Here is a 17,943-nt window from a genome sequence, read left to right on the forward strand (position 1 = left end):
CCCGTGTGAGGCTCCGTATTTAACTACTTGAATCATATATTCAGGATTTATGAAAGTTTTTCATCTGACACCGATTTATCGTGTGAGTTTTCTTTACAAGTCAAGTTCTTATTGTTTTTACTCTTTAACTTTTTGAGGTCTAAGTCATCACTGGCAATGACCCCAACCCTAACATTAACCCTATGCAAACAGAATATGAGTAAAGTGATATATTGGACTGTACTACTTTACTGGAAGAACGCAAAGGCTCACGAATTTGCTCAAATTGGTCTCATCCTGAAGAACACAAATATTTGGTCACTTTCAAATAAAAAATAAAGACGCTTATTGGTTTTTCCTAAAATTATTTAATTTGACCTGAATCAATACAAGTTTTTAGTTACTGAAACTAAAGAAGACTTCAGGGAACATTAAAATGGTTAACAATTTAAAGCTGTTCTGCAGCAATGGAGGTTGATCATGCCTTGAAAGCTGGTGCTACTAATTCCTACAGGTGTCCCAACTTTTCTGGATCACTTGCACCCCCCTCTGTCTGCATAAAAGCAGTGTAGGAACACACTGTGTTACCAGACCCTAATGAGCATCAGTCAGTGCGCCCCAGGGTGGCTGTGGCTACAATGTAGCTTGCCATCATCAGTGTGTGAATGTGTGTGTGAATGGGTGGATGACTGGATATGTAAAGCGCTTTGGGGTCCTTAGGGACTCGTAAAGCGCTATATAAATACAGGCCATTTACCATTTTGAACAGTATTGTACAGCAGAAAGCAGTGTGTTGCTACAAAAATGGCGAGAAAAAGACAATTAACAGTGGAAGAGAGCCAGACCATCATAGCAATTAAAAATGTAGGTCTGTCTTACAGAGAAATTGCAAATAAAGTCAAGGTGTCAGTGAGTACAGTTTCCTTCAACACCAAAAGGCACTCAGAAACTGGGCAAACTCTGACAGGAAGAGGTCTACTCTGGCAGACCCAAAGCCACAACTGAATCAGAGGACAAGTTTCTGAGAGTTAACAGCTTGAATGATAAGCGGCTCACAGGACAACAGCTTCAAGCACAGCTTAATGTCGTAGTAAGCAAGTCTCAGCTTCAACTATGACAAGAAGACTTTGAGCTACAGGTTTGAAAGGACGAGTTGCAGCAAGAAAGCCATTGCTAACGTGTCATAATAAGACAAAAAGGCTTGCCTGGGTCATGAAACGCCACCATTGGACCACTGAAAACTAGAAGAAGGTATTATGGACTGACGAATCAAAACTTGAAATCTTTGGTTAATCAGGCAGGATCTTTGTACGCCATCGAGTAGACGAAAAGATTGACTTTGACTTTGACTGTGGAACAAAGTCAAAGTCAACTTTATTTGTCAATTCTGCCACATGTACAGGACATACAGAGAATAGAAATTTCGTTACTCTCAAACCCTAGATGAAATAGCAAATGAACATTTAAATATAAGAGAGTGATTAAAAAATGCAAATAAAATAAATTAAAAAGTAAAAATTTAAATAAATACAATACAATTTAACAAGAAAGCTATGCAATATACAATATACAATATTCAGGTAAGGGTAAATGACATTGAGTGTAAACCAGGCAGAGTAGTGCAAATAGGCAAATAGTGCAAATGGAGATTTAGTAATATACGGTAAGAGATAGTATAACAACAAAGTCTTATGAGGTAATGGCAGTCCAATGCTCCACAAAGTGACTGGTAACTGGTGCAGGCCAGTGAGTGAGTCAGAGAGTGTGTGTGTGTGTGTGTGTGTGTGTGTGTGTGTGTGTGTGTGTGTGTGTGTGTGTGTGTGTGTGTGTGTGTGTGTGTGTGTGTGTGTGTGACAGAGTTCAGTGAGACCATGGAGGAGAAGAGGGGAGAGGGGGCAGAATCGGGAGGGAGTTAAGCTTCCTGACAGCCTGATGGATGAAGCTGTCCTTCAGTCTGCTGGTCCTGGCCTGGAGACTCCGCAGTCTCCTCCCTGACGGCAGCAGCTTGAAGAAGCTTTACATTGGGTGCGTGGGATCAGCCGCTATGCAAAGGGCTTTTTTAGTGAGACGGGTGCTGTAAATGTCCTGGAGGGAGGGGAGAGAGACACCAATGATCCTCTCTGCAGCTCTCACTATGCGTTGGAGGGTTCTATGACAGGACGCATTGCAGGCTCCAAACCACACAGTGATGCAGCTCGACAGGATGCTCTCGATGGTGCCTCTGTAGAAAGTGTACATGATGGGGGCTGGTGCTCCTGCTCTTCTTAGTTTGCGGAGAAAGAAGAGACGCTGCTGTGATTTCACTGTGATTTCACAGTGTGTGCCATCCACTGTCAAACATGGAGGAGGAAGTGTGACGGTCTGGGGCTGTTTTGCTGGATCCAGGGTTGGTGATTAGGACAGAATGAGCAGCACCCTGAAACAAAACAGCTACCACAGCATTCTGCAGTGCCATGCAATACCTTCTGCGCCTAGTTGGTCAGAGGTTCATCTTACAGCAAGTATTAGGAAAATATATTTTCTAGTATTTATTTGCTGTGTATTTTGTTTTATGCATTGAATAACAGGCCAGTATATTACAGGCCACTTTTCAGTTATAAACTGTGTCATAGGTCATTGCTTAGCAGAGATGGGCAGTAACGCCTTACTTGTAACACTGATTACTTTTTTCAAGTAACGAGTAAAGTAAGGGATTACTATTGCAAAAACGGTAATTAGATTACCGTTACTTTCCCATAGGAACGCTGCGTTACTGCGTTACTAAAACCGTGATTTTTTTGTCAGAATGTCTCACGACAGTGACGTAAGCGAGTGCGCTGTTAGTGACAACAGCTGTGTGCAGATCAACAATGGATCATATATCGAGTGCAGGAGAGCGTATGAGCGTGCAGCGTTTAAAGCGTGGAAGTACTGACCTTACTTTGAGTTTGATTCCATAAAAAATAACAAAAACATTAGCGTCCATCGTGCGTGGGAAGAAAACTTCTTTTTACAGCGAAAAAAACCCCAAAACTTCCAAGCAAGCACCAAGTGCACAACGACGTAATGGGAAATTCACAGAGAAACTCGCGGATTCTTCAACTGACCGCGGCACACCTGCACCAGGGTAAACCTCCGCCTCCCACAGTCCTGCTTTACAGGTGAAAATAGAGCAACAGGATCGCTGAGTCTTTGACTTTATTTATTTTCTGCTGTGTTTTACTTGCATCTATTTGAAAGACTGAGTGGTAACACAAAAAATATTTTATTTTATGTGCTGGAATGTGTAGAAAATAGGTTTAAATGTTAAACTAATTTATTCAAGTCAGAGAATGTTGCATATAATTAAATTTTTACTTGATGCATAAAGTTAAAAGATTAAAACTGATAAAACAAGTTAAAAAAAAGAGACTTTTCCATTTGGTTACATTTTGTATGATGGATTATGTAGAAAAAATAGAATTGGGCTGAAAGATCTATCGCTTTATCACCTATTCAGGTTGTAAATCGTGTTTTTAAAAAGTAACTAAGTAATTATTACTTTTGAAAATAAGTAATCAGTAAAGTAACGGGATTACTTTTTGGGGGAAGTAATCAGTAATTAGTTACTGATTACTTTTTTCTTTTTTCAAGTAACTTGACCAACACTGTTGCTTAGCAAGACTGAAACTGTGCAGAATAGGAAGCTGCAGAGTTGCAGAGAGCATGGCGTGCGTTTGCTCTGCTAAGAGAGAACAAAAGGAAACCCTGGGGCAAGAGGCAGTTAAGAAAGATTTCTAAGTAATTGCATAAGATCACGGAAAAAGGAATTGTGTCTTACTGTCACTAACAGTAACTGATGCGTGTTATGTTATCTGCTTACGCATGAGGGGGCGTGAAACCTGACATATAAAACAGTATGACATGTGCTTCCTCTTTGAGATCTATGCAGAGGGTGACGTTGTGTACATCTCCCACATATGTGTTTAATAAATAATTGTTGTTGACTGGACTTGATCTGAGTATTGGTTGTTTATTCTCAGCACATTGTGATATTATTCTGTTATTATATGTTACCTTATATGTAATCAAAATAGTTGAATTATGTTAACTGCTGTAGATCATATTATACCCTTTAACATAGAGTGTGTGATCAGTATGTAGTTTTAGTTTGCATTATACTTCTGACTTAAAAGAGTGTGAAAATCATTCGATCTATTGGTTTGACCTGTATTACTCAACACTGTTGAATGTATTACATTGTTTCTTGACATTTCATACTGCTGAATCATGAAGAGAATGTTGTGTGCAGAGGACCTTGTCCAGATAATAGAAGAAACAGACCACATTCCTTTGGTGAAGAGCAGAAAGACAGGGAGCCGAGGTCATAAATTAGGCGCCGTAAGAGAGAAAGAATGTTAATGTTTGGTCTTTTATGACTAGGTGGGGGCCACTAGAGACTATAAAAAGCTGAGCAACCCGTCACCATTTTGAGACATGCTGTCGAACCTCTGCAGGCATCTCTCCCGTCCGGACGTTGTAATGCTCTGACTGTTGAATTGTATGGAAATAAATGATTGTTGATTGAGCACACCGAGTATTGTCCTTCCTTCAGCCCAAAGATTCAAAGAATTGGGTGATTTCAACAACATCAAAAAAGAATCGGGACAGTTTTTGGTGTTTCTGCCCGGTTGATGTGAGTCTGAGTGTTAAATTGAGGAGGACAGAGTCCAGTGTCAGACGGACAGGAATCAGCAGATCAATCGGGTGGACGGGGCCCACTAAATTAAAGGTAAGCACAACCTTTTGATTAATAACTGAATTGTGCTGAATTGGAAAGCTAAACTAAATTAGCACTTTCGTTTGTGGTACTGAATCTGATACATATCTGATGTTTTAGAAAGCGACTGCTGTTTGAATGTCATGTCGCGTTACGTCACTGACACAAGACAGACGCCAATTATCAGCACCGCAGAAGCGCCCGAGAAGACATCGTGAACGCTTCCTGGCCATCCAGTGAAACATGAACATTTTATTTGTACTGTATAATCTGCAGATTCTGACAGAAATCTGCAACTATCCTTTGAAGCACCGCTCCTCTCTAAAACAGCAATAAGGATAATTATTAGGCCATATGTAAATAACACCATAACTTTATAACTTAAAGCACAATTGGGAAACAAAGTCCGAAACAACTCTTTACATTAAGGGCCATCAGTCAAACAATACTGTTTGGTCTGGGTCTAAACAGAGCGCGTTGTGTGTGACGTCTTCTTTTGCGCATGTGGGCCTCTTTGAGGGTTCACACTAGAGCACGTTTGCTGTCACATTTTATTTGTAGTGTGAACAAGCAGACAAAAAAAAATCGGATTAGATCAAAAAATCTGAATTGAGCATTAAGACTTGCAGTGTGAACGCAGCCTTAGTTGGAAACTGTGGTCCTTAGACTGAGTGTATCAAAGCAACGAGGATGTGGTTCTGATTGTGTTGTTTTTGTTAGACTCAATACAGACGAGTGAAAGCTAGAGCTGGGTGTAAGTATTATTCATTCATCTCTCCTCACTATTCCCCCTGCTTAAGGGCACAACATTAGGTTTCACATGATTACATTTAATGAAGGACTAAAGACTTATTTGCTGCATGAGTAAAGTGAAATATTGGACTGTACCACTTTACTGGTAGAACATGAAGGATCAAGAATTTGCTCAAATTGATCTTATCCTGAAGAACAGAAATGTCTGTCTCTTTCAAATAAGAAATTAAGAAGCTTATTAGTGTTTCCTTACATTATTTAATTTAAACTGAATCAATGCAAGTCTTTAGCTACTGAAACCAAAGAAGACTTGAATATGGGCTCAAAATGTGGTCATAAATATTTTGTACTTGTAAAAAAAGATTTGTGTGTGTGTGTAAAAAAGATTTGTGTGTGTGTGTAAAAAAGATTTGTGTGTGTGTGTAAAAAAGATTTGTGTGTGTGTAAAAAAGATTTGTGTGTGTGTGTAAAAAAGATTTGTGTGTGCGTAAAAAAGATTTGTGTGTGTGTGTAAAAAAGATTTGTGTGTGTGTGTAAAAAAGATTTGTGTGTGTGTGTAAAAAAGATTTGTGTGTGTGTGTAAAAAAGATTTGTGTGTGCGTAAAAAAGATTTGTGTGTGTGTAAAAAAGATTTGTGTGTGTGTGTAAAAAAGATTTGTGTGTGTGTAAAAAAGATTTGTGTGTGCGTAAAAAAGATTTGTGTGTGCGTAAAAAAGATTTGTGTGTGCGTAAAAAAGATTTGTATGTGCGTAAAAAAGATTTGTGTGTGGACTTAGAAAAAAAACCCCTGCAAGTTACAAGTGCGAATTTTGACCCTATTTTTCTTCCTTTCATCTGATTGGTCAATGTCATGTCAATCACAAATGTAACAATCCAATCGGAGAACAGATGGGTTTGGCTGTCGGAGGGGCGCTTTTTTGAACTGCAGGTCCTTGAAGGGTGATGAAGCTTGAAGCTGCAGGATCTCTATATAAATATCCGATAGCAGCTAGGTCCCCTAACTTTCAGTAGCTGTTGAAAGGATAAAGTTGTGGTATATCAGTGGTTAGAAATACCATTATTACTTTAGGATTAGTTTAACACAAAGTCAGGGCTGACCCAGGACCATTGCTGTGAGTCACAGTGCGCAGCATAAAAGTCCTTTCACATCGGATGCAGGATACGCTGCTAATGCTAACTGCTAACTAAAAGCAAAGGATCCAGAATTTGTTACGCTGGCTGCTGGGCTCTGTGGGTTTTTGCAGCAGCTCTACCTGTACTAGATGCACCTGCTCCTTGTCTTTTTTATCTTTATGTCCTCTACAAGAGTTTTTTTTTTTTTGCTGGTTCCTCAAATGTTCAATAAAAACATGTATGCTAATTCATAACGAAGAAAGCTTTGTAATGAAGACTGTCATTTCCAAAACACTGCCCGCCCCCACCCCGCGGTCCGCAGCTCTGTTGAAAAGGCTGTGGAAGTCCCTGTATTAAACACGTAGACCTGTGACACAAAAATCACCAAACTCGGACGACCACAGACTGTTTTCCTTCGTGGTGATGAAGGAAAACGCTGGGTTGGCATGTAAAAGGGCATTTATTCCCTTCAAAGACCTGCAGTTCAAAAAAAGCGCCCCTCCGACAGCCAAACCCATCTGTTCTCTGATTGGATTGTTACATTTGTGATTGACATGACATTGACCAATCAGATGAAAGGAAGAAAATAGGGTCAAAATTCGTACTTGTAACTTGCAGGGGTTTTTTTTTCTAAGTCAACACACAAATCTTTTTTACGCACACACAAATCTTTTTTACACATACAAATCTTTTTTACAAGTACAAAATATTTATGACCACATTTTGAGCCCATACTTGAAGGACAATCTCATAGTGTTTAGAGTTTCACCTTAGTTTCTTATTTCTTATTTTGCTTTTTGTGACTGCGATGTTAAAAAGGTATGAAAATTTAGCAGCAAAGTCACTAACTTATCACTAATGAGGTCAACTGTACGAGATGCTCACTGCTGTGAGTAAGAGGCTCATGACTTTAAGATAATCATTCACATCTTTATCTTAACCTTTAAATTTACGTTTTTATCTTATCTAAGCCAAAACCAAAGCAGAGCTGGCAAATACGTCTGACATCCAGTGGTCAAGTTTAAATATTGGCCAGTCCATATTTTCTCAACTTAAACTTTATCTCAGGTATTTCTCCTTATTTATTAGGGTGATTCAAACTCTTAAACTCAAACTCCATCTCCTCATAAGAGATGATCTAACATCCTGACATCTTTGTCTGACTCTTTCAGAGATGTGCCATCCAAACTTGCTGGCACTTGCAGTGCTGCTATGCTCTACATTGTTGGTAAATGGAGGGAAAGTCTTGGTGTTCCCTGTGGATGGAAGTCACTGGATCAACATGAATATCATCATCGCAGAGCTTCACTCCAGAGGTCATGAAGTCACAGTGGTGCGGCCAAACGACACCTGGTACATCAAGTCAGAGTCCCCTCACTACAAGACCATCACTATAAATTCCTCGGCCGGATTTGATGAAGAGCGTTATGGGGGATTTGTTATGAAAACACTAATCATGCATCGACAAGGTGCTTCACTGTGGACTCGATTATCAATGGAGCATGACTTAGTGAAACAGATGTATCAAATACATGTCAAGGTGCTTGAGATGGTGGAGGGAATGTTTGAGGATACCAACCTGATGCAGAGCCTCCGTGATGCCAAATATGATTTGGTTCTGACTGATCCTTGGACAGGTGCAGGTGTTCTTATGGCTCACCGTCTGCATCTTCCACTTGTCTTTAATGTCCGATGGACTATTCAGGGTGAAGGCCATTTTGCAATTGCACCTTCTCCACTCTCTTACATCCCCATACCCCTGTCAGAGCTGACTGACAAGATGACTTTCATTCAGCGTGTCAAGAATGTGCTCTACTTTTTCTTCTCAACTTTAAAAATTTGGTATATGACAGAATCAAACTACAAACCATTTGTCCATCGTCATTTTGGCAGTGATGTACATTACATGGAGCTGTTTCAGTCAGCAGACATCTGGCTGATGAGAAACGATTTCACCTTTGAGTTCCCTCGACCCACAATGCCAAATGTTGTCTACATGTCAGGATTTCAGTGCAAACCCTCCAAGCCCCTGCCTAAAGAGCTAGAGGACTTTGTGCAGAGCTCGGGTGAACATGGTGTCATTGTGATGACACTGGGGACGCTGGTAGAAGAACTTCCAGAGGACATCGCTGAAGACATTGCTGCTGCTTTTGCAGAACTTCCTCAGAAGGTGATTTGGAGGCACAAAGGCAAAAGACCATCCACCCTTGGTAATAACACGCGAATCTTGGACTGGTTGCCCCAAAATGACCTCCTGGGTCACCCCAAGACCAGAGTGTTTGTGGCCCATGGAGGCACCAATGGGATACAGGAGGCCGTTTACCACGGTGTGCCCCTGGTTGGCCTGCCACTTATGTTTGACCAGGCTGATAACTTCTTCAGGATGAAAGCAAGAGGTGTGGCCAAAGTCCTTGATATTGCAACAGTGAACAAAGAAAACTTCTTGGAGGCGCTAAAGGAGGTACTCTACCAACCATCCTACAGGGAGAAGATGAAGGAGCTGTCAAGCATCCAAAGAGATCAGCCTATGAAACCGCTGGACCGAGCCATGTTCTGGATCGAGTTTGTCATGCGGCACAAAGGAGCGGCGCACTTAAGGACGGAGTCTTACAAGATGTCCAGCATCCAGTACTACTCGATCGATGTGGCAGCCTTTCTGCTGGCAGTTATTCTGCTAGTATTTACCATTTTTGTTTCAGCAGTCAGGTTTCTGTTGCGTAAATTATTTTACAGAAACAAAGTCAAAAAGGAATGATGATTGTGTTGCAAAATTTGTAACCACTTACTTCTGTATTTAGTTTCTGAAAATGAGCTCAATATAAATGTTTTTTGAATTTTCATCTCGTCAAGTGTGAATACAGATAAACAAGACAATGTTGCTGACTGACATTACTGATTATGTATAATCTTTATAATCCATACATGTACCCTTCAAAAAGTTAAATGAAATTAAAATGTAATTACAGGGGGAAAAAACATTCGCAATTTGGCCATTATATTTACCATAATACAGACACAGTGTGCAATATATATAATGAAAACCATACTGTTGCACTGTCTTACCTGTCAGCATTAATCACAATCTGTCAGGATTGGTTATTTAAGAAAATGGCTAAATGTTTTTATTGCTGATGTAATTATTAATCTTGCTATATTAATAATTACTACATGATTTTGGGATTTCTGCTATCTAATTAGTTTGCAGCTTCAAAAAACACAATTAAAATTCTTAATAATAGTTTTGTCTTTTAAACCTTTGATGTCTACAAATGTTTGGACACACCTTCTCATTTAATGGGTTTTCTTTATTTTCTTGAGTATTTACATTGTAGACTCTCTGTCAAGGCATCAAAACTATGAATAAACACATACCGAATTTAAACAAAAAAGTGTGAAATAACTCAAAAAATATTTTTGATTTTAGATTCTTCAAAATAGCCTCCCTTTGCTTAGATTACTGCTATGCACACTCTTGGCTTAATCTCGTTCAGCTTCATGTCGTCTCTATTTTTTGAGGCGACTGAGGTCCTTCAACATCTGCCAGAAAATGCTGAGGATTTTCTATGAGTCTGTGGTGGCCAGTGCGATCCTCTATGCTGTTGCATGCTGGGGGAGCAGGCTGAGGGTCGCAGATGCCAACAGACTTAATAAACTGATCCGTAAGGCCAGCAATGTTGTGGGGATGGAGCTGGACTCCCTCAAGGTGGTGTCGGAGAGGCGGATGCTGTCCAAGATAAAGACAATGTTGGATAACACCTCCCACCCACTCCATGACATGCTGGTCAGTCACAGGAGCACGTTCAGTGAGAGACTGAGATTACCGAAAAGCACCACTGAACGACACAGGAAATCATTCCTGCCTGTGGCCATCTCCCTGTACAACGCATCCACTTAACACACTGTTTGCTGCTACAGCTACACATGTTTCTTGTTCAGCTATTTATTTATGAGTGACTTATGTATGTATGTATGTATGTATATATATGTATATATTGTACTATTCTTAGTTAGCGTATTGTCTGTCTTGTCTTAATGTTGGTTTAAAATGGAGCACTGTAACAAAAAATAATTTCCCCCAGGGATCAATAAAGTATTCTGATTCTGATTCTGATGAGGTCACGCGAAATACTTTTCCGACAGTCTTGAACGAGTTTCCAGAGATCACAAGCACTTGTTGGCCTTTTTGCCTTCACTTTGCTGTCCATATCATCCCAAACCATCTCAATTGGGTTTAGGTCAGGTGACTATGGAGGCCAGGCCATCTGGCACAGCACTCTATCACTCTCCTTCTTTATCAAATAGCCCTTACGCAGCCTGGAGGTGTTGTTTAGGTCATTGTCCTGTTGAAAAATAAGGACAATGACCTATATCTATATATCTATATATATATATATATATATATATATATATATATATATAGAGATATATATATATATATATATATATATATATATAGAGATATATATAGAGATATATATATATATATATATATATATATAGAGATATATATAGAGATATATATATATATATATATATAGAGATATATATAGAGATATATATATATATATATATATATAGAGATATATATAGAGATATATATAGAGATATATATATATATAGAGATATATATAGAGATATATATATATAGAGATATATATAGAGATATATATATATATATATATATATATATATATATATATATATATATATATATATATATATATATATATATATATATATATATATATATATATATATATATATATATATATATATATATATATATATATATATAAATACCTTTATCAACAGCTTGATGTCTTTATTAGAATTCCTGATTATTCTTGCCCAGATCTTGTTATACTTTGCTCTTTTTTCTGTTTCCTTGTTCCTTTTGTGTTTAAAGCATTGAAATATAAATATTCTTCATTATACATTATACATAATCATACATTAAACTCAGAGACCCATCCTTGCATTAAACATCAGCTAGATTACAGCAACTATGTTTGTGTCCAGCCTGTCCACTGTCATGCTTCTCTTAAGACTGAACTAATGCACATTTAGTATCTAAATTCTGGATAAGGAAACACTTTAAGCTTTGAATAAATTTTGAATGATGTCTTTTAACTCTTACTATTCATCAGATGTCATCTTTTACTGGAAAAGCAAAATGACTACATTTAAAACATAAAATCATGTCGATTGTGAAAAATGTTAAAAGGTTAAAGTGTCTAAGGGTTTAGCCCAGGTCTACACAAGTGACCTGCTGCTGAGGTTATACAAGCCAGAGAGCAAACAGCCACAGATCCTCTGAATCAGGTTGAAGTTCCTGGCTGTTGACTAAAAGCCAGGCAGACCAGGCTGTTGGGGCAATAACAACCCAATTAAGACTCTTTTTTTGACCTTCTTCCTACTGCTGTACTATTGATTTTTCATAATACTGATGAGTATTTAGGGATTATCAAGCTGTGAGGCAAGAAGAGAAAAAGTTTAACTTACAGCGGCTAGAAGGAGTAGAAAGAAACAATTCTCCAGGACTCAGCTGGCCATCCTGTTCCCTGTTCACGTCTGCCTCCTTGTGGTTGTTAGAGGAAGGACTACATGGAGAGAGATGGCACATATTACAGAACCACAGTACTCATTTTAATTTCATCCACCACATTTACTGTAGCAGATTAATACAAGATTGTAAAGAGGATGAGTTCATGTTTTTAATTAACTGCTCTATGAAGCCCTCCATTGTTTTTCCCCAAGTGAATCAAGAAATTCAACGTGGCAAACTTTTTATTGGATTATGTTTTTCTTTCTTACTATAAAATAAACTTTATAGCCTTAAACAATCAAAAGTCAGACAATTCATTTACAGTCCTTGTGTGCCATAGTTTTTCACATGAGTTCACGCTGTGCGTTTGTTATGTTACACATAAAAATCGTAACTTAAAAGGAATTAAACAAGTGGAACCGCACCTTCTCGGACAGACCCTCTCCTCTCCTCCCATGCTACCGTTCCTCAGCCCCCTTTGACCCGATGAGGTGACGGCAGTGGTGCGGAAAGCCGTCTCCAGGTAGCTAAGTGGCAAGGTCCTGTTGACTGGCTGGTGAATCTGAGCTCCGCTCCACCGAGTCAGAGCCGCCCGGCTGCCCACATAGAAATGAACAAGGGCAGGCAAGGAGTCGAAGGCCTCGCCCTCCAAGCTGTACTGAACCCGAGTGTACGTCTCAGCGGACTGAACCACCGCCTTCCCGATGAGGAAGTGAAGCGTTTTCTGCTCCCACCGGCTGGTAAGGACAAAGTCACCCTGACTGGACTGAGAGTCCCTGACAAGAAAGTCACCATGGTTCACCACAAGGCTCTCCGACACCTGAACAGATGTTTTAATTTCTGTTAGTTATTAGACTTTTCATCATTTTTACATTTATACCGATGTGATTAAAGATGCAGTGTGATGTTTGACTTTTATTTTATGTTGTCTAATTGATATATTAATTTTATTTCAAAAAATGTTTGGAATGAATTGGGTTAAAAAAATACAATAATAGTCACATAACTTAAAATGTATCTGTTTTTAATAGTGATGTAAACAATATTTGTGAAAGTTTTTTTACATTTGCACATCTAAACACTCAGACACAGAGGAAGAAATCCAAGTTAGTTTAAATCTCATTCCTGAAAGTGTTTCTCAAACTTTGAGGCTTGGATAGGGCTGCTGCTGGAGGGTGAAACCACCAGGGGAAAAATAAAGTCAAACTAATTTAAATAAACAGGAGTCATGAAAAATAAACACGCATTTCCAAACACTATCATGCTGACCTTTATTTCACTAAATTCCCTTTTTGTATTGACACTAAATGATTTATAAGAATTGTGGAAGCATCAACGTTTCTGCTTCTGCTTTTTTGATTTTTGTATTTAAAATGAAAACTAAGAATAGAGGCTGGCATGTATTGAACAGAGAGAAAAACCTTTTGAAGGGGTTTTGTAATATAAAGTATACCTGAACTCCTTCTAACATCATTCTGTCTCCAAAGTTTAGCCAGACGCTCCCCCTTGTGGCCTAATAGCTACATGACTGTGGTATCTGAGTAAATGCTGTAGTAAGCTTTGCAGTCTGGGCTTTGCTGTGTGGGGTTTGCAGGTTCTCCCTGTGACTGTATGGGTTCTCTCTGGGTTTTGCGAATCTGAATGTTTTCTGTCTCTCTGTTAGCACTGCGATAAACCGGCAAACTGTCCAGAGTGTAGCCACCTTTCACCCTCTGTCTGCTGGGACAGGCTCCATTGACTCTCAACTGGATAAGCAGTTAAGAAAACTGATGGAAGTTATTTCTACAGGTTCTGATTGTTCAGTTCTGCTCTGAATCCAGTTCTAGCTGGATGGGGCAAATGCATTTCTTTAAAACAAGCTTGCTTTAATAATATGTTTTTTAAAACCCAAAGATACTCTCTGTTTTATCAGGAAGCAATGCAGCAAATCTGACAGAAAAAGAAAAGATGCAAAAGAAAAGGTGTTCTAATGGTGATATAGTTATCCATGCTTCAGTGAGCTCATTAGTCTCTTAGATTGAAGATGCTTTTTAACCAGCATGCGCTTTTCCCCTGAAACAACAACCTTTTCCCTTCAGGTAGCCTTCATTCCCACATCAGCCTATCAGCTTGTCCTGCCATCATAGGATGTTGGATACATCTGACTTTTTGATAGGTGCATTGCATATTTTTTAAACTTCATTTTATGTTTTAGTTTTCTTCTTTATTCTCTGTAGAACTACTTTGTTACATTACTCTTTATGTTACTTTTTTGTTACTCAGTATCACCTGTGTAGATTCCGATTAACAATCTAACACTAAACCTTTCATATTCACACATATCTGCACAAAACAATCCCTGTTCTAATAAGGAGAACACCTAAAAGTCCTTTCCTTTCACAGCCTAGACAAATATCTGACAAAACCAACAACCGATTCGGTGAAGAAACAGCCCACAGAGCACATCACAGGAAAAATATTTTTCCGTTAGTGGGCTCGACTGTATGAACAAGTATGGAAATGTACACTCCTACAAGACTTTTGTTGCGTGCTGAAAAACAAACTTTGACTCTTTGGTTCACGCTCACTTACACTCTGGGTCAGGAGATGTGTAGTACTCCTGAAGGTTTCCCTGATTGGTTAAGTATACTAATTTTCTTTAGCTCCAGTTGCTTCATCACAAGCCTCGCAACTTTGGTGATGAAGCAGCTGGAGTCCAATGTTTTAAAAAAGTGAAAGGAAAAGTAAAGAAACTAAAATTAAACCAACCTTTGAGAGCATACCCCCCCTCCCCCCATTCACTACCATCCTCACACCCACTTAACCACCACCGCCCACTATTTCCACTCTCTTGTTTTTGTTTCATTGCTGCATTTCTAATCGATTACTATCCCACGCTCTAGTCTGTAGTGACGTCGATCAGTAACTAAGAAACTAAAGCCATTTTTGTTACGTAATGTTCACAGCTGGTTTGTGGTGAAAACACGTGCTTGCTTGCTTGCAGGGCAGATGCTGGGAACTGTTTTTTTTCTCCCCCACATGTACTTTTCCAGATATTACCTGACGTAGCCGTCAGAACCACAGTTGGGCAATTGGACTATAAATAGACCTAGCCATTGTGAGATCACCCACTGATTTAAGCCTCTGCATTTTGAAGCTTCGTCTTTGGTCAATACCACATTTCTTAGTTTCTTAGAGCTGGAATATTCATACATATTTAAACTTACTAGCTAATGCTACCTACAACCAAATTCATGGAAAGTATTTACTACAAAGCAAGCCATATTATTTGCCAGATAACATCATTAAAAGTGCTCCGCAAGATACCAAACATGGTTGAGAGGTCTAGTTCGGTGAGTCAATTTAATGGAGGTCAGGCCTAGCAGGTAGTTGTTGGGTCTACCTGTTGACTCACCTGTCATTCAAAACAGTCATACCCTTAAGATTAATAAAATTCATACAGTGGATAAGAGAGCTCAATAGTGTTTTTTGAACAAGGCTGTAAACATGTCTGTTTGCTGGATATACTTTGACATGGGCGTCAGCCTCAAGTGGCCATTAGAGGAACTGCATGTTTTTGTCACTTCAGTGTTGGTTTCTTTTTGCAGCCCTGGAAATGCTTGGTCAAAATTAAACAGTCCATTAGAGTCTGGCCCGTGTGATGCCCAGTTCCATGCAAGTGACGCTGTGTAATTGTCTCGTAACAACTGAGTACCCCTCGATGCCTAAACATTGAACAACTGCTGAGTGCTGCATAAGTAACAGTGCATAAAGTCCAGAACTGATTCTCTCAACATTGTCTGACCTTAATGCATGAAAACTAAAAACATCCTTTATTCATATCCTTTTTGTGTAACCCTAAATGACACAAGTAATGAGAAGCGTTTTTAAAAATTATGAAATTTTCATGCAACAGCTGCAAAAAAAAAAAAAAAAAGTGTGTATTTGCATGTGCGTATGTCAGAGGCAGACCTGCCAGGGGATGCATCCGTGGTACCAAGCGTGGCTCTTCAGGTTTGTGCCGCTCAGCCTCAGCTCTTCCTCCAGCTGCTTCCTCAGCTTCTCAGACGGCGCCTCCAACCAGAACTTCTCCTTGGAGAACTTAAAAGACATGACAGGCGCACGTTGAGAAACAACCTCCCCATGTACGAACACAGGAAGGCAACAACATGAGTTTAAGCCATTGTGTGACCTCTGCTGGCTAAAGGTCAAATCCCAGCAGTCTTTTATCTCCTGCGTTTTTCCTTCCTGAAAAAAAATGTAAACCAGATTGGCTTTTTAAAGAAATGGCTAAAATACAAGCATGTAGCCAATCTGCAGCCTTCTCTGCTGTTTTTGTGTGAATGTCTGTTAACAGAGGAAAGAGTGGGATGAGGGAGGAGGAATAGAGAGAGGGAGGATTGACAGCTCTGGCATTCCCACACTGGCATCCACAGTGGCGGCACCAGAGGCCCAAAACCCAGACCCATGCTGGAGTTTTGGCCTTGTCACTGTGGCAACGTCATTGTTAGATGGGGGTCATCGCTCAGCGGCCTTTGTCTGTCGTGTCTTTATGCAAAAAGAAGAAGAAGAAGAAGAAGCTACTGTATACAAAAATTTATGTTAAGGACAAGCTGGGAATACTGGGAGTGTGGACACACACACAAACACATTCCTCAGCTTTATAGGTGACATGTTGTTTTTCTGGTCCCTGACACCTCCCACCCCCTTCTTCTTTGACAGAATGGTTTGCCCCGTTGAACTGGGAATCAAAGACTGGGAACGGGGCCAGGACCACTTCAAAACAAAATAAGATGGTGTGTGTGTTGTGAGGTAAAGACCTGGAAGCCTCCAGCTCTAATTTCATTAGCATTATCATTCACTGGCAGCTTGTAACATTTAGACAAGTGTGTTTGTCAAGTATCTAATTATAAGTCAATGGAGTGGAAATCATCTTGCTCTCCGGGTCTCTCTCCACCTTTCCTAAACAAGGCCGCCGGCCGAGACGCCACCATTTCCAGCGGTAACCAAGTCAGCTCAAAAGTATGTCACCGCAGAGGGGCTGCATTCCCCGAGGCTTTTCTGTCACTGTCCTGACTGAATTAGAGCCACAGAGCCGAGTGTAGGGAATCACAGAGGTTTGCTGAGAGGTCCATATACAGCTGGAAAAAGGCTTGACCACAGGAAGTGAGAAAGCAAAAGGAAGCTGAATCAAAATGAGAGTCAAATGTACTTTAAAGTCGCACAAAAAGGTAAGCTTACTTTCACATATTCTCCTCCACCATCTGTCATGTCCTGATGCCTAAAAAACAAAGGAAACAAGTTTGATTTATTAAGAATATTAGTTTGAAATTTTTCTTGTAAGAGTCCCCAGTTACCTAACAGCTAATAATTCACAGGAAAGTTTCTAAAAAAAAAAAAAGAGTCTAATGAGGTATTAATAACAGGGCAAAATAAATATTGAACTAAGCAAATTATAGAAGAGGGTTCTCTCTCTTCAACACATCCAGTGCCACAAATAAGCTCTAGGTGATCTGAGCAGAGTTTAGCAGATGTCAATCAAGTAAATAAATAAATAACTACGATTAACACATTTTAGAAAAATGTGTTTGTTTCATCTGTCTGCTAGAAAAAAACAAAATCACCAAATATCAGTATCAGTCTTTAAAATCCTGTATTGGTCAGGTTAGTATTTGTTTATTTATTTTTCTTCTACTTTTAATTTTTTGTTACTTATTGGATGCGATACAAGCACTGTGTTTTCATGAATGATGGCTGCTCTGAATAAATTAAGTTGTTTTTTTTTCTTTGTTCATGAATTGCTCAGTAGAGATCAACAGAGCAGCTATGGGAAAAG

General features: G+C 39.3%; 1 protein-coding gene and 1 pseudogene across 2 annotated transcripts in view; one reads left to right on the forward strand and one right to left on the reverse strand.

The window, feature by feature from the left end:
- Window positions 1–17,943, reverse strand: part of sh2d3cb (SH2 domain containing 3Cb) — a 54,779-nt gene that overhangs the window by 21,720 nt on the left and 15,116 nt on the right. The window contains exons 3-6 of the mRNA XM_026188319.2: window positions 17,349–17,388; window positions 16,080–16,208; window positions 12,554–12,948; window positions 12,086–12,183 (exon numbers count right to left, since the gene is read on the reverse strand). Coding sequence (XP_026044104.1) covers window positions 12,086–12,183; window positions 12,554–12,948; window positions 16,080–16,208; window positions 17,349–17,388 — 662 coding nt within the window. The remainder of the gene's footprint in view (window positions 1–12,085; window positions 12,184–12,553; window positions 12,949–16,079; window positions 16,209–17,348; window positions 17,389–17,943) is intronic.
- Window positions 406–9,972, forward strand: LOC113034037 (UDP-glucuronosyltransferase 2A2 pseudogene; annotated as a pseudogene). The gene is made up of 2 exons (XR_013912794.1): window positions 406–4,729; window positions 7,756–9,972. The product of XR_013912794.1 is annotated as a UDP-glucuronosyltransferase 2A2 pseudogene (transcript).

The sequence above is a fragment of the Astatotilapia calliptera genome, chromosome 12 (assembly GCF_964374335.1).
Source record: "Astatotilapia calliptera chromosome 12, fAstCal68.1, whole genome shotgun sequence".
NCBI lineage: Eukaryota > Metazoa > Chordata > Actinopteri > Cichliformes > Cichlidae > Astatotilapia > Astatotilapia calliptera.